This window comes from Hyla sarda, chromosome 6, assembly GCF_029499605.1.
Source record: "Hyla sarda isolate aHylSar1 chromosome 6, aHylSar1.hap1, whole genome shotgun sequence".
Classification (NCBI taxonomy): Eukaryota; Metazoa; Chordata; class Amphibia; order Anura; family Hylidae; genus Hyla; species Hyla sarda.
The window spans coordinates 143,889,812-143,912,785 of record NC_079194.1 but is presented as its reverse complement, the minus strand read 5'-3'; the positions used below and the strand labels follow the sequence as shown (position 1 = coordinate 143,912,785).

The 22,974-nt window shown below is 45.6% G+C and overlaps 1 protein-coding gene across 3 annotated transcripts in view; it reads right to left on the bottom strand.

Moving 5' to 3' along the window:
- The window catches only part of MTSS2 (MTSS I-BAR domain containing 2), a 61,923-nt gene extending 40,095 nt beyond the window's left edge, over positions 1–21,828 (bottom strand). For 2 of the 3 annotated variants that reach the window (XM_056525420.1, XM_056525422.1), the window contains exons 1-2: positions 21,409–21,828; positions 183–244 (exon numbers count right to left, since the gene is read on the bottom strand). In XM_056525420.1, the coding sequence (XP_056381395.1) occupies positions 183–244; positions 21,409–21,477 (131 nt within the window). In that variant the 5' untranslated portion in view covers positions 21,478–21,828. The remainder of the gene's footprint in view (positions 1–182; positions 245–21,408) is intronic. The other variant, XM_056525419.1, reaches the window with a different exon arrangement.
- Between the last annotated feature and the right edge of the window lie 1,146 nt (positions 21,829–22,974).

Below are 22,974 nucleotides of genomic sequence, written 5' to 3'. Positions count from 1 at the left end.
GTTCGGAACAATAAACTTCCGGACGCTGGGGAGCAGAGCTCCGGAAGCAGGGCAGCGGAGTACCCCTTTAAGATGAAGAGTCTGCAGTGGTACTGCCTCATAATGAATGAATTGCTGGCACTAAGCCTGGGCTGTCCCATCCCAAGGTTCAGAGCAGAGGTGCCACTCACTGGGTCACTTACCTGAGCTGTGAGTGGAGTTTAGTGGCTTTGGAGTTGAAGTCCTCCCAGATCGGGTACGAACTCTGCAAAAGAATTAAAGACATGAAGTAAATAACCAGAAGCCTCACCAGCTAATACATATACAACCGCTAAAAGTTAAGCTTTATAGTGACTAAGTTACACAGGGACAGGAGCATGATGGTAAGCCTGGGCATCTTGTAGCGGAATAGTAAGTGTAGCTTTGGAGAAGAACAGACTGTAAGTCAGCATCAGTATAGAATAAGTAATGTATGTAGACATGGTCTCTGCTGATCATTTCTACATGTGATTGGTCACTTCACATTCAGCAGTGCAGATAGGTTGTATTATTAAAGACAAATTCTCGACTGATAAAACCTCCAACAATCCCGGCAACAGAGGAACATTGTCCCCCATTCTTTTTTGATGATGGCACCATGAAGAAATGTAACAGATTAGAGTAAAAAGATTGAAGCACCTTGTGACCAAAAGATGGGGCAGAAACATTATCAATCTATCCTGTGGCGCCTAAAGACAGTATGAGGTGAAGACCCGATGGTCCCCTAGCAAATCTGTTTAATAGAAGCCTCATGTCTTCCTGTCGAGAAGGTGGCTACAGCCAGGACAGAATGTGCTCCAAACGTAGAAAGTCTGAAGCCGTATAGGCCAAAACTGAAACCTGAACTCTTAAAAGGTAGTTGGCTAAAAGCATTATTCTAGTATCAGAAAATTTGTATTTAAACAAGACTACACTGCTCAAAAAAATAAAGGGAACACTTAAACAACACATTGTAACTCCAAGTCAATCACACTTCTGTGAAATCACACTGTCCACTCAGGAAGCGACACTGATTGACAATCAATTTCACATGCTGTTGTGTAAATGGAACAGACAACAGGTGGAAATTATAGGCAATTAGCAAGACACCCCAATAAAGGAGTGGTTCTTCAGGTGGTGACCACAGACCACTTCTCAGTTCCTATGCTTACTGTCACTTTTGAATGCTGGTGGTGCTTTCACTCTAGTGGTAGCATGAGACGGAGTCTACAACCCACACAAGTGGCTCAGGTAGTGCAGCTCATCCAGGATGGCACATCAATGAGAGCTGTGGCAAGGTTTGCTGTGTCTGTCAGCGTAGTGTCCAGAGCATGGAGGCGCTACCAGGAGAAAGGCCAGTACATCAGGAAATGTGGAGGAGGCTGTAGGAGGGCAACAACCCAGCAGCAGGACCGCTACCTCTGCCTTTGTGCAGGGAGGAGCACTGCCATAGGCCTACAAAATGACCTCCAGCAGGCCACAAATGTGCATGTGTCCACTCAAACGGTCAGAAACAGACCTCATGAGGGTAGCATGAGAGCCCGACGTCCACAGGTGGGGGCTGTGCTTACAGCCCAACACCGTGCAGGATGTTTGGCATTTGACAAAGAACACACCGACTTGTTTTAAGGCCATTACATCAAAGTTGGATCAGCTTGTAGTGTGGTTTTCCACTTTGATTTTGAGTATGACGCCATATCCAGACCTCCATGGGTTGATAAATTTGATTTCCATTGATAATTTTGTGTGATTTTATTGTCAGCACAATCAACTATGTAAAGACAAAGTATTTCATACAATTAGTTCATTCATTCAGATCTAGGATGTGTTATCTTAATTTTTGGGAGCAGTGTATAACCCCGAGATATAGAACTTAGTAAGGTTGGAGCCAGAGGAAGCACTACACAGCGTGAAACATTTGTTGCTCCCCCATCTGTCTGTTCCCCCAGCCTCTCGTCCGTACCCGTCTATCCTGCTCCTACCGTGTCATGTTGCATCTGTGATGGAATAAAGTCTGTTCAAGATTTATCCGGGGTGAGTGCTCCATTTCTTCTATTCTCTTTGTGAAGATATACACATGAACTCTTGCTTTTTGTGAGCACTCCCCACTGAACATTATACACGGGCCATTCAGCGTAAGAAGCATGAATTGCACTTCTCTCCATATCTCCTATCTATGTCCTCAACAGAGGCTCTGGTGCCAGTGTCTCTCTCCTTTCATATAGCACTTAGTAATGTTAGTGTTATCACAAATTGTAATAGCTTCTGCATGTTTTTGCATGATTTACCCCTGATCGGAAGTTGTGTAGTTCCTTCATTTCCAATTTAGTATTGTCTCCAGCTCCTACGCTCTCGACAGCACATCATTGTCTGCTGTCTCAGGAGGTGTGGCTGGATCTTGTCTCTAAGCTATAATCTTTTATGGGACATTTAGGCTGTTATTTACAGAGTTTTTACAGCAAATTTTCAGATCGCTGTCTCTTTTCTATTCCCTTCTGCAAAATATTCCAAATGGCACCCAGGAGTCTCCCAGGATGGAGAAAAAAGCTATCCAGACGTGGCAGTATATGTTAGAGGTGAATGCTTTCCTGCCTCTCTGAAGTGTAGAGTGGACTGCATCTCCCGAACATCTTACTCTTTAGGACTGACTTGAGGGTAGACTACTGGGCCATGAATTAGTAGATTCTGTTCTTCTGGCAGAGCGCAAGGATCCCATTACTGAATGAACAATGAATTAAAAAACACAAAAGGTCATATAAGGCAAGAAAGAAGCAACTAGGATAACCATTGCCCTGTTATCCCTGATCTTCTTGATGACCCTGGGAATCAAGGTTAGAAGAAAAAAGATGTATGCCAGGTCCCAGAACCAAAATCTAGAAGAGGATGTCTACTATTATGTACATGTCGGCTTGGTACAAGAAGTAGAACTTCATGACTTGTCTGTTTGCTCAGATTGCAAACCGGTCTTCCTGGGTGTCCCAAGCCATAACATGGTTATCTGGTAGAAAACCTGCAACTTCAGAGAACACGTCCTTTCCTGTAAGCTGTGGTGAATTAGGAAATCCGGTCTGGAATCCAGGCGACCTTTCAGGTGAACAGCTGATAAAGACAGAAGCTTCTTATTTCAAACTTTTTGTACATCAAGGAGTTTTCTGACAGTATCTTTACACATTTGCCTTCTACCTGGGGGGCAGCTGCCAGAAAAGCTCTGGTGATGGCTAAAAGATCCCTTAAATTTGAGGGCCCCTGAGTTATCTCTGGTTCCCAAAGACCCTTCATGTTTTGATCTATCAGATGTTTTTCAAATTAAGCAGCCACCTCAACTTCTTTATTATCCACAGGTGTATCTAATCCTGAACCTGCTTTCTGGAATCATCACAATCATAGCTGATGGGAGCTAGAGGAATTCCAAACTGTAGGGCACAATCTTGCAGAAAAAGTCAGATGTCCTGTGAGATGGATGGCTATTCTCACATACTTCTGAAAGTACAGATAAATGGGGACAGGTAGGTAAACATCTTTTAAGTCTATTTAAGTCATAAAACAACCTGCAGACAGAAGATTCACCGTTGAAAATTCACTGTCAAATTCATTATGGCTCGGATTGTCCCATGGGGCTTTTCTACCAGAAAGAGAGTGGAATAGAACTCCAGCCTTTCTGGCACGGCTAGTACTGGAACTAATACCCCCTTTTCCTTAAGGAATAAGACTAATGACTCCATGGCTACATGACTCCCTGGATTTCAGAAGTTTTCTTATACCATGGGAAAAAAAAGAGGGTGTAGAGAGGAAAAATCTAGCTTTAACAATGTCTTAAGATTGTAAACACTGATGAGCTTCTTGAAATTTAGTTCAGGATTTTAGTAGAAGATGTACCTCTTAGGCCCCCTTCACATATGTGCGTTTCCCTCCAGCGCTGTAGAAAAGGCATTGGAGGGAAACTGATTGTAGGACTGATCGCAATCATTTGAAGGGGACAGTTCTCATACATCAAGTTGGCATTTCAAGTTGTTTTCAGATGGTGGAACACACCACATGGGTGCATCTTGCTGCATTTCCCTGTCTGGCATTTACAATTAATGAATGCCGAATCCTAAACAACAGATGCACTTTTGTCATCAGTTGTGGAATCAGTTGCGGTAAGTTCGGACTGGGTTCAGTGAGCCGGACATACGTGAACCCAGCCTTAGACTTAGGTCCGAAGGCTGGGTCCTCCACTTTCCTGACTCCACTTTTGCTTTCTGACCTATCACCATAATTACTTATTTTGGTCAGAAGGAAAACCTTTTCTTCCTGTCTCCGACTTTCTCCAGAAGATCGTCTAGGACCTTGCCGAAAAGGAAGCCACCTTTACAAGGAATACCACAAAGGTGATTTCTTTTGCCCCAGATCCCTGACCAGTTTTTTTAACCAGATAGCATGTCTTGCAGAATTAGAGAAAGCTGCAGATCTGGCTGGAAACCTGAGGCCATTCATGACACAGTCAGATACAAATTCTGCAGCCTTTTTAAAAGTAGGTAATAAGAGAAGCAACCGTCTCCTACGGACCTTTCCTTTAATATGTTCTTCAAGCTGATCCAACCAACCTAGCTACATAAGTGTTCCCTATGCTGGGCATAAAAGAGGCCATAAAGGCCTCCCATGATTTTTTATTTTTTTAAACTCCCATCGGTTTTCTTGTCTATTGGGTCCAGCAAGTATTCATAGTCATTGTACACCTTGGCAATATGCACATCTCACTAAGGGGATGTTTTGAAAATAGATATTTCCTGTTTAACCCCTTAAGGACCAGGCCATTTTACACCTTAGGACCCGGCCATTTTTTGAACATCTGACCACTGTCATTTTAAACATTAATAACTCTGGAATGCTTTTAGTTATCATTCTGATTCCGAGATTGTTTTTTCGTGACATATTCTACTTTAACATAGTGGTAAAATTGTTTGGTAACTTGCATCGTTTCTTGGTGAAAAATCCCCAAATTTGATGAAAAATTTGAAAATGTTGCATTTTTCTAACTTTGAAGCTCTCTGCTTGTAAGGAAAATGGTTATTCCAAAGAATTTTTTTTATTTACATATACAATATGTCTACTTTATGTTTGCATCATAAAATTGACAAGTTTTTACTTTTGGAAGACACCAGAAGGCTTCAAAGTTCAGCAGCAATTTTCCAATTTTTCACAAAATTTTCAAACACACTATTTTTCAGGAACCAGTTCAGGTTTGAAGTGGATTTGAAGGGTCTTCATCTTAGAAATACCCCACAAATGACCCCATTATAAAAACTGCACCCCCCAAAGTATTCAAAATGACGTTAAGTCAGCGTTTTAACCCTTTAGGTGTTTCACAGGAATAGCAGCAAAGTGAAGGAGAAAATTCACAATCTTCATTTTTTACACTCGCATGTTCTTGTAGACCCAATTTTTGAATTTTTACAAGGGGTAAAAGGAGAAAATGTATACTTATATTTGTAGCCCAATTTCTTTCGAGTAAGCAAATACCTCATATGTCTATGTAAAGTGTTCGGCGGGCGCAGTAGAGGGCTCAGAAGCGACAAGGGGATTTTGGAGAGTACGTTTTTCTGAAATGGTTTTTGGGGGGCATATTGCATTTAGGAAGCCCCTATGGTGCCAGAACAGCAACCCCCCCCCCACATGCCATACCATTTTGGAACCTAGACCCCCTTGAGGAACGTAACAAGGAATTAAGTGAGCCTTAATACCCCACAGGTGTTTCACGACTTTTGCATATGTAAAAAAAACAAAACATTTTCACTAAAATGTGTTTCCCCCCAATTTCACATTTTTGCAAGGGTTAATAGCAGAAAATACCACCCAAAATTTGTAACCCCATCTCTTCTGAGTATGAAGATACCCCATAAGTTGACCTGAAGTGCACTATGGGCGAACTACAATGCTCAGAAGAGAAGGAGTCATATTTGGCTTTTTGAGAGCAAATTTTGCTCTGGGGCATGTCGCATTTAGAAAGCCCCTATGGTGCCTGGAAACTAGACCCCTTGAAGAACGTAACAAGGGGTACAGTGAGCATTTACCCCCCACTGGTGTCTGTCAGATCTTTGGAACAGTGGGCTGTACAAAATGTTTAATTTGCACAGCCCACTGTTCCAAAGATCTGTCAGACACCTGTGGGGGGTAAATTCTCACTGCACCCCTCATTACATTCTGTGAGGGGTGTAGTTTCCGAAATGATGTCACATGTGGGGTTTTGTTTTTCTTGCGTTTGTCAAAACCGCTGAAACAATCAGCCACCCCTGTGCAAATCACCTCAAATGTACATGGTGCACTCTCCCTTCTGGGCCTTGTTGTGCGCCCCCAGAGCACTTTGCGCCTACATATGGGGTATCTCCGTAGTCGGGAGAAATTGCATTACAAGTTTTCGGGGGCTTTTTTCCCTTTTACCTCTTGTCAAAATGAAAAGTATAGGGCAACACCAGCATGTTAGTGTAAAAAAATGTATTTGTAGAACCCAACTTCACCTTTTCATAAGGGGTGAAAGGAGAAAAAGCCCCACAAAATGTGTTAGGCAATTTCTCCCGAGTACGGCGATACCCCATATGTGACCCTAAACTGTTGCCTTGAAATACGACAGGGCTCCAAAGTGAGAGCGCCATATGCATTTGAGGCCAGAATTAGGGATTTGCATAGGGGTGGACATAGGGGTATTCTACGCCAGTGATTCCCAAACATGGTGCCTCCAGCTGTTGCAAAACTCCCAGCATGCTTGGACAGTCAACGGCTGTCCGGCAATACTGGGAGTTGTTGTTTTGCAACAGCTGGAGGCTCCATTTTGGAAACAGTGGCGTACCAGACGTTTTTCATTTTTATTGGGAGGGGAGGAGGGCTGTGTAGGGGTATGTGTATATGTAGTGTTTTTTACTTTTTATTTTATTTTGTGTTAGTGTAGTGTGGTGTTTTTAGGGTACAGTCACACGGGCGGGGGATTACAGCGAGTTTCCCGCTGCAAGTTTGAGCTGCCGCGCAAAATTTGCTGCATCACAAACTTGCAGCCTGATACTCACTGTAAGCCCCCTGCCCATGTGAATGTACCCTGTACATTCACAGGGGGGGGGAACCTCGAGCTGTTGCAAAACTACAACTCCCAGCATGCACGGTCTATCAGTGCATGCTGGTAGTTATAGTTTTGCAACAGCTGGAGGCACACGGGTTGGGAAACACTGAGTTAGGAAACAGACAATGTTTCCCAACCAGTGTGCCTCCAGTTGTTGCAAAACCACAACTCCCAAACATTCTCAGGCATGCTGGAAGTAGTAGTTCGGCAACATCTTTAGAGCCAGATGTTTGCGAACTATAACTCCCAGCATGCTTGGAGTTGTAGTTTTGCAACATCTGGAGGACTACAGTTTGCAGACCACTAATACAGTGGTTCCCAATCTGTGCCCTTCCAGAAGTTGCAAAATTACAACTCCCAGTATGCCAAAACTGTCCAGGCATGCTGGGAGTTGTAGTTCTGCAACATCTGAAGGGCCAGATGTTACAGAACTACAACTCCCAGCATGCCTGGACAGTAAGGGCATGCTGAGGATGTGTAGTTTTGCAACATCTGGAAGGGCACAGTGGACTCCAAACTGTGGACCTCCAGATGTTGAAAAACTGCAACTCCCAGCATGCCCAGATGCCAAGGGCTGTCTGGGCATGCTTGGAGTTGTAGTGTAAGGGGACCAGATGGAGCAGTCCAGATCGCTTTACGGCGGTCTGGACTGCTGCAAAGGTCCCGCAACGCCGCCGAAGATCCACTCACCTGTCGCCACCGCCGCTGTCTCCGCCGCTGGGATCCGGGTCTTCAGGGACAAGGTAAGTACCGGGGCCGGGCCCCAGCACTCCCCCGTCCCCCACCGCATCCTCCGGTCTTCCTCCCGTTCTCTCCGGACTTCCAGGGGCCGGGTAAGGCGGGAGGAAGTAACCGCCCCCCATGCGATTGGTAGCTAACCGACGGATCGCAGGGGATAGGAGGAGGTGGCAGGCTTGCCACCTCGCTCCTATACTTCAGCATGGTCCTGGCTGTCTGTGACAGCCGGCATCATGCAAAATTACCCGGTGGTCGGATCCCAGAGACCCCATCAGCCCAGTAACGCCGCAGATCACAGGGGCGATTTCCCTCGCGATTTGCGACGATCGCCGACATGGGGGGCCGACATGGCCCCCCTCGGCGTTTGCCCTGGATGCCTGCTGAAGCATTTCAGCAGGCATCCGCTTCCGATCTCTGCCCGGCGCGCGGCAGGGACCGGAAAACGCCAGGACGTCCAGGGACATCCTGGGTCCTTAAAGCCCAGGGTGCCAGGTCAAGGGGTTAAAGCCTACCAGTCAGATCCAACAAAAACAAAAAAATGTTAATATATCACTCAGTACCTAATCCTGACCATGTACATCTAATTTTTATGTGTATAGCACCTTTATTTTTTTTTTCTATTACACTTTTAATTTAGCTCACTAGTCTGAATTCCTCTCAAAGGGAGGGGGCGTGGCCTCACTGTGCAGGTCTCCGCCCCCTCCCTCAGTATGCTGTCTGCTCACATCTCCCCTAGCATTAGCAAAACTACAACTCCCAGCATGTCCTCACTGAAAGTAGCGGGACACAAGCTGACAGTGGGAGGATTTTTCCTCCAGCTGTGAGCCCTGCGCTCACAGCTGTCAATCAAGGAAGTGTGTCCATGATAAAGGTGATGACGCATGGACACAGCAGGACTAGTATGTGTCCAAGCAGGCAGGGGGGGCAGTTGTTTGACTCGCTTTTTCAGTATGAAATACTGAAAATTTTCTAATGAAAGCAATTGCAAAACCTATTAGTTTTGCATGCTTTACAACATATCAAAAGTTTTTGTATTTGACAGTGCCCATTTAAGTCGTTTGGGACATACATTTTTGTCCAGCTTATCATGAATAGGGTTGACGTGCGATCACAGCCATCGCTCCTCCTCCATTCATGTCTATGAAACAGCGAACTGTCGGGGAGGTCTATTGTCAGGATTTTAACATGCATTGTGAGGATAAGATGGCTTAAAGGGGTACTCCGGGGGAACTAAACCCATAGCCCATCTTTTCCCTCTCACCAACTTATGTATTTGTCTAAATATCATTCATTAGTTATATAGAGCTGTTTCCCGCTTTCAGCTTTCACTTACATGCAGGGAGTGAGCAAAATACGTCATATTCAGATCCTGCTTGTCTCTGTGTAAACCTCTCACTGACACCTAGCCCCCACCCTCCTGCAAGACAAACACCACATGATTTCTGGCTTCACAGCCACAGCTCCCCTCCCTGTGTGAAGAGCTTGCCAGTGGGAGAAGCCCAGTGAAGATTCTGTCACAACTCAGCAAATAACGCTGCTCTTTTCCTGCTGTAGATCTAATCACTGACTGCTCCCATTCACAGCATAGCATGATTTATTGCTGGGTGCTGCTCACTGCATTTACAACAACACAGCATTCACACAGATAGTAACAGCAAAAGGCAGCCATTACACAGAGCTGCACTGACTTCTGGGAGTTGTAGTCTGGGCTGCAAGCAAGGTAAAAGAGAATATTTAGGAGACAACAGGGGCAATAGGATCTGGCAAAATCACATGGATAACTACAGGGGACACAGAAGAGGTATTGTGGTGGCTTTGGGGCATTTTTATTTTAGTGACAAAAGGAGAAATTTATTGAACATAAAATAAAAGAATACATTATTAATAATATAGCCAAAAGCATGTAAAACAGTCAAGCAAGATACAATAAATGATGGTAGCAAAAACTAAAGCAAGATCAGTAACAACCGAGGAAACTAAAAAAATGGAAGGAAGGGAGGGGGAAGATAAAAAAAAAGCACAATATGTCTGTCCAATAAGCAGTAGTAATCAACCTTTAAGAGGTTGCCCCCTCTCGGGGATAAGCCCTTACTAGATACCCTCCCCTAAAAGCAAGCTTTTATTGAATTTATGTTAAAATTCTTTTAACCCCTTCACACGTTTTAAAATTATCAGCGATGCAGTACTGTGCTTGCAGTGGGGATATTGTATTAACCCCCTACTGTGTTAGGTATCACTGGAGCTATGGTGCCTAAATTGTATATATGATTGGTGTGCTACGGTATCTGCATCACCTAAACGTAGACTGCCAGTCCTATTATAATTTCAAGATCTGCCGCTGGTTAAAACACAGACAAAACCTCCCCGACGTTTCACGGATGAATCCACTTTGTCAAGGGTTGCGAGGCTACTGAGCTCCGGACACCCATCACTAATTATTATAACCTCGTATCCTCCTCACTTCCGTACCATCCCCCTCCAATAGAGTAGCGCCACATCATAATCTCCCCTATCGCGTGATTTGTAATCCAATCAGGTTCTCCTTTTACTCTTTGTTGTTGTCATGTGACCAGATGACGTATCTGATCGCATGTCTCGCGCGATCTCATTCACTGGTAATCTCGCGCATGTCACAGGACTTAGATTTCTTCTGCTTCTCCGACTTGCGCATAACCAAGGTCCGGTCTGGGTATATTTATTTGGCGCATGTCACTGCACTTAGAAATAATTCCGGTCTTGCACCAGCACATATGTGCATATCGCGCATGTCCTTGCGCTTAGAGAATTAAATCCCTTTACAGCCTATGTTGATATATGCGCATATTTAGACACTTAGTCTTATTTGCATTCTTGTTTAACAGTGCAGCACAGTATAGTTGTCGGGTCTGTATCACTAAATTTGAGGGGGCTTATCGGCCATATGCTAGCATGTATAGTTTCTATATACCTATCTATGTACTCGGTGTATCCCTATGAATGATCACTGGGATAAATGTGCAATAGCTATTTAGCAAGATAATCCCTATCTTTTTATGTTCAAAATCATAATATAGTAACCATTTTAATATCTATCCTTATTGTGCGTGAGTGTACTGTTTTTAAGCGTACACTTGCTATATATCTCATAGAATGTGTCTTAATACTAGCTATTCTCGCATTTATCTTTAGGTTACTAGAATTTACTATAGATTTTATTGGTACGCATATTCATATGTTGCCAATAGTACGTTATTGCTTTTTCTGATTATAATTTTTATTTGTGTTTTTGTTTTTTAGGGCATCTTATGGACCGATACAGTGCCGGTGGAACCTGAGGTAAGTTGTTATTCTCTGATGTCTATATTGAGTATGGTTTGTTAAATATATGGGTGTCCGAAGTAGTCTATACTGGGGTTTACAGTCTTGTTATCTTGTGTATTATCTTCATGATTAATCTTTCCAGGAACGCTACATATGTAAAGTCCTCGTTTAAACCGTAGGTCACAGCAATATGGGGAGATGTAAAGTAGCACTCATAAACTTAAATAATACGTCATATCAGGTCCATGGGAAGAGGAAGTCCAAGGGGCCAAGACATTATTAAACCTTTCGATCGTATCATCGCAGAAAGCATTTAGCTTTTCAGACAGCATGATCCCATTGATTTTAGATACAACTAAAGGGACAGAAAGTAGTGGAGATTGCCACTTAGCAGTTATATGAATTCTGGCAGCCAGCAAGGAAAAATTGGATCAGGCGAAAAAGGGCATGAGATATACCCTCCGGTTTGTGTCCCAATAGGCAAACCGCTGGGTCAAGATCTAAGGACTAAGTTCTAAGTTTAAAATGGCTCTCCAAAAAGTAACTACATTTGGACATGTCCACCAAATATGCAACATAAGTACCATCAGCCAGACACCTACTAAAGCAAAGAGGTAAGAAAGAGGGGCAAAGGATATGCAATCAAGCCGGAACCAGGTATGATCTGTGTAAAACTTTAAGAGCTGCCTCTGTTAATGAAACCTGCCAGCTGCCTTTACTCAATTGGGTGCAACATTCATGCCACGAGGGCAAGGGAAGGGATATTTTTCGAGCTCCTCTTCCCACTGTGACATAAATAACATATTTTGGGGGTTGGTTAAGAAAAGAGTACAAAATTGAGAGGGCACCAGGACGAAGGGGAGTATAGATGGCCATCGCTTCATAACAGGAAGAATCCACCAAAACCTCAGGGGACACTAAAGTGCGTAAATAGGAGAACACTGGGTGACTCTAAACAACTCTGAAGGAGGGGGGCTAAATCTGCTCATATATGTAGACTGAAAAATTAGTTTCTTCCCCACCAGGAAATGGTGAAGGAGAAAGAGCTTCTGCGAGATCCATCAAGAGGGGGCATTTTTATTTTTTCTTAACTTCCCCGGAGCACCCCTTTAATGAGGGTTGTAACACAGTGTATCCAACGATAGGATATGAAATGTCCTACTGTTCAAACACCTTTGGGTGAAATACATTGTTGTTTAATAGTGAAGAATCACTGTGAGAGCCTCTTTTTTCCTTACTCTGTGGTTTTAATATACCACTTTATATTGCACTTTTCATTTGAGTTTTAGTGGTGGAATTTTAATGGGGTGGAGGGGGGGGGGGGTCCCTAGTTTAAGGGAATTTGTCCCTGAGGGGCATTTAGTGCTGAAGGTGTTTAAGTTATACTGTATAGGCTATGTACTAGCCATCACGCCCCTTCCCATATACATGAATGAAGTTGGCGTGGCATGATGTCACAAACCTTCCAAGCTTCTGTGTTCAGAACGACACAATGCTGGCCAGGAGATTGCGGGGGTCCCAGCAGATGGACCCCCTGCGATCAGACAACTTATGCCCTATCCTTTGGATAGGGGATAAGATGTCTAGGGGCAGAATACCCCTTAATGCAGGTACCGCTCCAGGCTTCTCTCCAGGGACAGGAATCCATTGTGCATATAAAGCTGACAAACACCACTTTATTGAATATGGATCTGGAAGACATGTTGGTGTCCTTTCCGCATTTGCTCTCTAGAATACATCTTAAGGAGATGCAAGAGGAAAGAATAGGAAAGAAAGGCATCAGAGCTTCAGACTGGGAAAGAAAGGGGATTTAAGTGACTTTGTATGTGGCATGGTGGTTGGAGCCAAAATGGCTGGTCTCAGTATTTCAGTAACAGCTGATCTACTGGAATTTTTACGCACAACCATCTTTAGGATTTACACAGAATGATCTGATAAAGAGACTATATATCCAGTGAGCTGCAGTTCTGTAATTAAAAATGACTTGGAGCAGAATGGAAAGACTGGATTGAGATGACAGGAGGGCAACAACAACTCAAACAACAAGTTGTTACAACCAAGGCATACAGAATAATAATGCACAACATGCTTAACCTTGAAGCAGATGGGCTAAAGCCGCAGAAGACCACATCAGGTGCCACTCCTGTCAGCTAAGAACAGAAAACTAAGGCTACAATTAGCACAGACTGATCAAAATTGGACAATAGAAGACTGGAAGAACATTGCCTGGTCTAATGAGCCTTAATTCCAGCTGCGACATTCCGATGGCAGGGTCAGAATTTGGTGTAAACAACATGAAAGCATGGATCCATCCTGCCTTGTTTTAACGGTTCAGGCTGGATTCCTCAAAACCGTATATGGTTTGAAAAAATTATGTCTGGTTGCAACCGTTTTTCAGAAAGAAAAAAACATATGTTTTTAACTTTTCACTCCATTATGAATAAAGCTTCACTTGTTTGATTGAAATTCCAAGAAAAAGAAAAAAAAAACGTATGGTGAAAACCGGATGGAACCGTACACACATACAGTTCTCATTGACTCCCATGTTAAAAAAAAAGAAACTTATACTGTTTCCATACGGTTTTTCACCCGGACCAAAAACAGTTATAGACTACGATTTTGGGTACAGGGAAAAAAAACTGACAAAACCGTACAGGATGCAAAACGGACACAACCAGATGCATCTTTTGGCATACAGGTTTTCAATGGAGAGTCAATGCATATGGTTTTCAACAATGTTCAGTACGGTTTTCACATTGAAAATGTATACGGGAACTGTATTGCAAAAACGTGATGTGAACCCAGGCTTATGAAGGCTACTTCCAGCAGGATAATGCACCATGTCACAAATCTCAAACTGGTTTCTTGAACATGACATTGCGTTCGTTGTACTCCAATGGTCTCCACAGTCACCAGATCTAAGTCCAATAGAGCACCTGTATGATGTGGTAGAACGGATTCTCATTATGAATGTGCAGCCGGGAAATCTGCAGCAACTGCGTGATGTCATCTTGTTCATAAGGACCAAAATCTTTGAGGAATGTTTCCAGCACCTTGTAGGAAGTATGCTAAGAAAAATGAAGGCAGTTCCGAAGGCAAAAGGGGGTCTACCTAATAAAGTGGCCAGTAAGTGTATTTCAATGTTTGCTGCTTGTCTTCTGTAGTTCCCCAGGGCCGTGTCCAGCAACCAACCTGCACTTTCTAAGTAATGTCTAAATGTAGCTATGAGTGTGTGTAACACCAGCAGCGTGTGTAGACAAAACCTGAACGTAGATAGCTAGAAACTACATTCGGGTTACTTCCTGCTCTAATACAATATATTTGTTGGACTTAAAATGCAGCAAACAATGTTATTAAGTCCAGAAAATTAAAAGTATACAAGTGGGCACTGGCCCAAGGGTAGCTACTAACTGACTTGGGCCATTGAAGTGAATGTGGCCCGCTGCAGAGCATTAAAGTACATATCGGCATCCCTGTTTTGATCTGACGTATAGCTGGGACACACTACATTAAAGGGGTTATCCGGCTACTAAAAACTCTTATTGTGCTGGGGCCACCATAAAAAAAAAAAAAAAAAAAAATATCAAAACACATACTGTACTACCCTGCTTCCTTTAGGGATCCCCCTGTGAAGTCTTCTAGTCCCCATGCCGAATGCGCCAGCTGCTTCTTCCAAGACAGACCTATCTCAGCAGTGATGGTCTGCTTAGCCAATCACTGACTGAGGCGGGACACTGTTGACGAGTCCGTCATGGAACTAGTGGCCGAAGCATTCATTAGGGGACTGGAAGACTTCACAGGGGGACTCCAAAGGGACCAAGGTGGGTGAGTATATGTGTTTTTTATTGTTTTCATCCTGGCCCCAGCACAATAAGAGATACTTTTTAGTATCCAGATAAAACCTTAAATGAAGTGTGTCTCAGCTGTATGTCAGATACTGTCAAAATAAGGATGCCGATATTAGGGATCGACCGATTATCGGTTTGGCCGATATTATCGGCCAATATTCACGATTTTGGACATTATCGGTATCGGCAATTACCATGCCGATATGCCGATAATGCCTCGCCCCGGCCAGAGACCACTGCCGCCGCTGCCCCATTGCCTCCCCCATTCCCGGAACAGGTAATTATAAAACCGGGGATGGGGGAGGCAATGGGGCAGCGGCGGTGGTGGTTGGACTATAACTTTTACCGGAATATCGGCATAAATTATCGGCTATCGGCCTGAAAGGTCACAGATTATCGGTATCGGCCCTAAAAAATCGATATCAGTTGATCCCTAGCGATATATCATGCCCTGCAGCGGGCCACATTAACTTCAATGGCCGAACAGACCCTTGTGGTAACCAGGTTCTGCCCATAATACACTAAATGAACAACCAATCTTTAATATTTTACCTTTAGCCAACTGCATATCCACTGAATTATCCTGGGATTAAAGGGGTACTCCTGTGGAAAACATTTTTTTTTCTTTATAAGTCAACTGGTGCCAGAAAGGTAAACAGATTTGTAAATTACTTCTATTAAAAAATCTTTACCCTTCCTGTACTTTTTAGCAGCTGTATGCTACCGAGGAAATTCTGTTCTTTTTGAATTTCTTTTTTGTCTTGTCCACACAGTGCTCTCTACTGACACCTCTGTCCATGTCAGGAACTGTCCAGAGCAGCATAGGTTTGCTATGGGGATTTTCTCCTGCTCTGGAAAGTTCCTGATACAGACATCAGGTGTCAGCAGAGAGCAGTGTGGACAAGACAAAAGAGAAATTCAAAAAGAACAGAATTTTCTCTGTAGCATACAGCTGCTAAAAAGTACAGGAAGGGTAAAGATTTTTTAACAGAAGTAATTTACAATTCTGTTTAACTTTCTGGCACCAGTTCATAAAAAATAAAAAAAAGTTTTCCACCGGAGTACCCCTTTAAATTCAGTATTCAATAACTGATCTATCAGCTGAAAGGTGAAAGCTATGGTGCCATGTTCATCCAACACTTTTTATGAAGCCACAGAAGACTGTACTGGCCCTTTAAATTTCCTCCTTTTCAGTGTCTTTATTTGCATTCTCTGATGATCTTGGCTCCATCTTCATACAGGTTCAGATTGTGCAGTGACCAAGCTCTGTGACCACGATCCAGTGAATCCTCACTGCATATTCTGCATTCAGAATCTATTACCACAATATAAATGTCTGAGCATATGTGCCTCCTCCCCTGCCAACTCCGCCAGACACGGCGTGATTGCGTCTTACTCCCCGTCTGCCAAGCAGCAGCCCCAACACTTGTTATAAGTGAGAAATCCCGTCAATGGAGGAGATGCTGTGATTTAACCCTTCCCATTCCTGTCACACAATGAACAATAACCTGCATAACCCATTGGGGGACCATCCATGACTGAAGCTGTCCTAACAGAGCTCAAACAAGAAAAGTGGTGCTGTACAGTGCCCTTACATAAAAAACATATATCCAGCATACAAGAGACTGGGTCCTGGCAGAGCTCAGCAGAATAGAAGTGGTACTGTGCACATCTGTACACAACTGCAGAAACAGGAGCAACATCTGAACCTAGTACAGAGGTAGAAAGAGGTGATACTAGACCAGAGAAGAGGTACTATCCATAGAGACATGACATAGCAACACCCTGAGTGAAGTGGTACTGTGCAATGTCTTTAGAGACGAGTAGAATCAATCTGTGCCTGCAAAGTAAGGATCAGCCCCTCACAATGGACTCTAGACATTCTGTTTAGGAGTCTGAAAATCTTAAATGTTTCCACAGATACAAAGCATCAGCTATTTGGAAACGTCCCATTCACTGACAAAAAGCAACTGAAACAAAGCTTGTTAGAGAATTGTAGAGGTTTCCATTCGTGTCATCTCCCCCTTTCCGGTACTCACCAGTAAAATCACCAAATAAAATCCTGACCTTTTCCCTCCACCACTCAGTCCCCAGCCCCTGCTCTCCAGGGAAAACCCTGGCCTTCTATGACCCTGGCCTTCTATGACCCTGGCCTTCTATGACCCTGGCCTTCTATGACCCTGGCCTTCTATGACCCTGGCCTTCTATGACCCTGGCCTTCTATGACCCTGGCCTTCTATGACCCTGGCCTTCTATGACCCTGGCCTTCTATGACCCTGGCCTTCTATGACCCTGGCCTTCTATGACCCTGGCCTTCTATGACCCTGGCCTTCTATGACCCTGGCCTTCTATGACCCTGGCCTTCTCCCCTTAGTCATTATTCGGACCCCTCACAAACCCTTCTACCTGCTACATTACCCTGACCTTTCGCTTCCAAGATAATACAGTTTCCTCTGACCCTTCTGTCTTAGGATAACACTCAGACCTTCTGTCCCCTTTGTATCCCCCCCACCTCGAGACTTTAGTAAAGCTGAACCTTGTCCCTTCTCCTCTGGGACATTACTCTATCCCTGCGGGCTTCTCTCCCAGGACAAAACTCTGATCCCCTTTCTTACCTTGGTCCCTTTTCCCCCTAAACATTATTCTGATGGCATATTCTCTCCCAGGACACTTCTGGAAATTGGTCCCTTCTTCTGTGGGACATCACCAGGGGCCTGATAAAACGCTAGTTAGTGTGAAACGGATGTCTCCAGGTGAACGTCCCCGCTTGCTCTGCGATGCACCTGCACTACACTGTATGTTCCATGTATTGAAGAATAAAGCGAATTGAAGCAAGATTGTGTCCCGGGTGAGGGCACTCGCCTATTTTTCTCTTGTCTCAATGCATTATTCTCTGGGACTTTACTTTGACCATGGCCATTCTCTACCAGGACATCATTACTCTAACTTTGTACCCTTATGTCCCGAGACATCTTTTTAAAAGCAGCCACTTATCTCCCAGGGCATTACCTGGCCCCTTCCCTTCTGCAATAATAACTTGTAACCCAGACCATTATTCCAAGATAACACTCTGATCTCTGACCTCTTCTATTTCATGACATCACAGAAACTGGCCTGTCGCCTCTCTCATAGGTCATTGTCCCCATCAGGTCATGAAATCACTCTGTTCCCATTTCCTTCCCTTCCATAACATTGCCAACCCCAAATGCTTCTCTCATAACTCATCATTGACCTAGCCACTTTTTTCCCTGGGACATCATTGACCCCAGACCCATCTCTCCCTGGAACCTTACTGACCCCAGCCTCATCTCTCCCTGGAACCTTACTGACCCCAGCCTCATCTCTCCCTGGAACCTTACTGACCCAAGCCTCATCTCTCCTTGGAACCTTACTGACCCCAGCCTCATCTCTCCCTGGAACCGTACTGACCCCAGCCCCATCTCTCCCTGGAACCTTACTGACCCCAGCCTCATCTCTCCCTGGAACCTTACTGACCCCAGCCCCATCTCTCCCTGGAACCTTACTGACCCCAGCCTCATCTCTCCCTGGAACCGTACTGACCCCAGCCTCATCTCTCCCTGGAACCGTACTGACCCCAGTCTCATCTCTCCCTGGAACCGTACTGACCCCAGCCTCATCTCTCCCTGGAACCTTACTGACCCCAGCCCCATCTCTCCCTGGAACCTTACTGACCCCAGCCCCATCTCTCCCTGGAACCTTACTGACCCCAGCCTCATCTCTCCCTGGAACCGTACTGACCCCAGCCTCATCTCTCCCTGGAACCGTACTGACCCCAGCCTCATCTCTCCCTGAAACCTTACTGATCCCAGCCTCATCTCTCCCTGGAACCTTACTGATCCCAGCCTCATCTCTCCCTGAAACCTTACTGATCCCAGCCTCATCTCCCCCTGGAACCGTACTGACCCCAGCCTCATCTCTCCCTGGAACCGTACTGACCCCAGGCTCATCTCTCCCTGGGACACTGTTGGTTGCTGGACCCCTTCTTTTCTGGGACATCCCTCTGACCATAGCTATCACTGGCCCCAGCACCCTTTCTCCTAGAACATCTGTATTCCTGGCCTCTTCTCTACCAGAAAATCACTAAACTGGGCCTTTCCCTTCAGGGACATTGCACTTACCGCATCCCCTTTATTCCCAGGATAAATCTGATCTGTGGCCTCTTCCATACCAGGACATCACTTACACCAGTTCTACTCACACCAGCACCATCTGGGAGATGACTGAGCCCCATTTGATAGAAGCAGAGCTGCCCAATCTCCTTGTTACCTTTATGCCACTGAAGTTGACCTGGAAAAGGCCCAAATACCTGAAGCTCCTTATGCACTGTCCCCTTCTCTGCAGCATCACTGTTAACCTGCCCCTTTCCTCCCGAGACATTATTCTGATCGTATTTTCCCCAGGAGTATCACTGACCCTCAGTCCCTTTTCTTCATGGGGCACTACTGACCCCCAGTCCCTTCTTTTCACAGGGCATAACTGACCCCTGGTCCCTTCTTTTCATGGGGCATCACTGACACTCAGTCCCTTATCTCCATGGGACATCACTAATCGTCAGTCCTTTCTGTTTATGGGACATCACTGACCCTCAGTCCTTACTCTGCATGGGACATCACTGATCCCCAGTCCCTCTCTCCATGGGACATAATTGATTCTCAGTCCCTTCTCTTTATGGGACATCAATGACTCTCAGTTGCTTTTCTCCCCAGGACCTTACTAAACCTGGCACCTTTTCTTCATAGGGCATCACCGACCTTCGGGTGATTCTTTCCCTGGGACCTTACTGACCCTCAGTCACTTCTTTCCATGAAGCATAAGTATTCCTTAGTCCGTTCTGTCCCTGACCCCTTCTCTTTATGAGAAATCATTGTCCTTACGTCACTTCTTTTTATGAGACATCACTGACCCTCAATCTCTACTCTGCATGGGACATCACTGATCCTCATTCCCTCTCTCCATGGGACATCACTGATCCTCATTCCCTCTCTCCATGGGACATAACTGATTCTCAGTCCTTTCTCTTTACAGGACCTCACTGACCCTCAGTTACTTCTCTCCATGGGACATCACTGGCCCTCAGTTACTTCTCTCCATGGGACATCACTGGCCCTCAGTTACTTCTCTCCATTGGACATCACTGGCCCTCAGTTACTTCTCTCCATGGGACATCACTGGCCCTCAGTTACTTCTCTCCATGGGACATCAATGGCCCTCAGTTACTTCTCTCCATGGGACATCACTGGCCCTCAGTTACTTCTCTCCATGGGACATCACTGGCCCTCAGTTACTTCTCTCCATGGGACATCACTGGCCCTCAGTTACTTCTCTCCATGGGACATCACTGGCCCTCAGTTACTTCTCTCCATGGGACATCACTGGCCCTCAGTTACTTCTCTCCATGGGACATCACTGACCCTCAGTTACTTCTCTCCATGGGACATCACTGGCCCTCAGTTACTTCTCTCCATGGGACATCAATGGCCCTCAGTTACTTCTCTCCATGGGACATCACTGGCCCTCAGTTACTTCTCTCCATTGGACATCACAGACCCTCAGTTACTTCTCTCCATTGGACACTACTGACCCTCAGTTACTTCTCTCCATTGGACACTACTGACCCTCAGTTACTTCTCTCCATTGGACACTACTGACCCTCAGTTACTTCTCTCCATTGGACACTACTGACCCTCAGTTACTTCTCTCCATTGGACACTACTGACCCTCAGTTACTTCTCTCCATTGGATACTACTGACCCTCAGTTACTTCTCTCCATTGGACACTACTGACCCTCAGTTGTTTTTCTCAATAGGACCTTACTGACCCTGGCCCCTTTTCTCCATGGGGCATCACTGACCCTCAGTCACTCCTCTCCTTGGGACCTTACTGACCTTCAGTCCCTCCTTATCATGAGACGTAATTAACCCTTAGTCCCTTCTCTCCCTGGGATATTAATGACCCCCGGCCCCTTCTCTCTATGGGATATCATTGACCTTCTGTTCTGGGACATCCCCCTGGCCCCTCCTCTTTTGGGACAATGTTCTGGCTCAGCCTCCATCTCCCAGGACAACATTCTGACCCCTGGCCCCCTCTCTCCATCACTCTGACCTTCAATGACAGATATCTATGGGATCAGTCTGGCATCTGATGAGAGTTGTGATTTTTCCCAGGACAGCATAAGATGGAGTATATTGTAGCAGGAGGAGGGGAGCTGGGTGCCGCATGACGCCCGTCAGGTGTGGGGGGCAGCGGGTGCCATCCCTGGTAACACCCTGGTAATGCAGGGGTGAGATGCTCTGCAGCAGCCCAGCCTCCTAGAACTTACACAAAGATGCCAGCCCTGCCCCTCCCCCACCGCCGGGAGATGACAGTGCCCCCGGGTGATGGAGGCGGTCCTGCTCCCCCCTGCCCCTCGTTACCTTCATGTCATTGATGATGGCCTGGAAGAGCCCCCCTAACGCCCCGCACTCCTTGTCCACCGCCTCCATGCTGCGCCGATGTTAGGGTGCAGGTGCCCTGAAGTCGGGGGTACAGTCTCCTGGGAGATGAGAAACAGATGCGGCTTCCAGAGAGTCCAGAGCGGGGATCCCCCTCCCCCTCCCCGCTTATTGCCCCCGATCAGTCAGTTTCCGCAGTCAGATGCCCCATGTCCAGGGGGAGCAGCAGCCACCCAGCTTTCTCATCCTCCGGCTCAGGGGAGGGCGGCGGGCTCCGGATAAAGGCATCGACCACAGCCGAGCAGCAGGGGAACGGCGGCAGCGATGATCGGAGGAAAGACGGGAGCACCGGGCTCTGCAGTGATCTGCCTGCCTGCTGCCTGCACTGCAGACTGGGGAGAGGGGAGGGAGGGAGGGGGAGGAGGGACGGAGCTGTCACAGCCGAGAGGGGAGGGGGCGCTGTCTGTGTAACATAGGGGGGATCACAGCTCAATCCCCGCATCAATTCTGGCCCCCGACCACATGGAGTCACAAATACCCCAGTAATGTAATGCTTACCCCACAACTACCCCAATGACGTCACATCCCCCAGAACTGCTCCTGTGAGGTCATACACACCGCATAGCAGTGATAGGGATATGCAATGGTGTCCTATCCCATTCTATCCTACTCCTGCACTCACCCCTGCTCTCCATTGCCTCAGGCTTAATGTAACAGGCGGTAACGTCACTTGTTCCATCAGATATGACAGGAATGATAGCTTAGCATACAGTTTTATTATTACCATTAAAATAATGAACACCACAGCTGACCCCATTATAGGTTAGTAAGTTTAAGGGGGTTTAGCACTAGAGTTGAGCGAACTTACAGTAAATTGGCTCGTAGCGTGGTCGACCACGTTTTTGCCTGCGGTCGGGAAACCGCATACGGCCGAAAACGAAGCCGACCGGAGGCTGCGGTTCACTCCGGTCGGCTCATAGACTTGCATTAAATACGGTTCCCGAATACGGCTGAGTGCGGGTGCTGCGATTAAGCCCCACCCCCCCCTCCTCCCAACCGTATACGGGAACCGTATTTAAGAAAACGTGGTGTGAACCCAGCCTTAGGCTAAGTTTCCACTTGGTTTTTTTTCTGGCAGTTTTTGGAGATCTACCACTACAGTTTTTGAGCCAAAGCCAAAAGTGTACTCAAAAGGAATAGGACATATAAAGGAAGGCCTTACTATTCTCCTCCCTTATGGATCCACTTCTGACTTTGGCTCAAAAACTGCAGTGGCAGATATCCAAAAAGTGGCAGGAAAAATGTATGCAGACTAATTTATGTAATCAACAGCCGAGCTGTGAGGTTCGCTACGAGCCAATTTACTGTAAGTTCGCTCAACTCTATTCAGCACTGCCACCATGGTTTCTGTTATAGTAAAAAAAAAATTAATACATCTTTATGACCTGAGAGTTCAGATTCCAAATACTCACCAGGCTCAGCCATGAGAGGTGCGCACTTAATGTAATGTTTATAGGCCCCTCTTACTCACATAGAATTTTGCTCAAT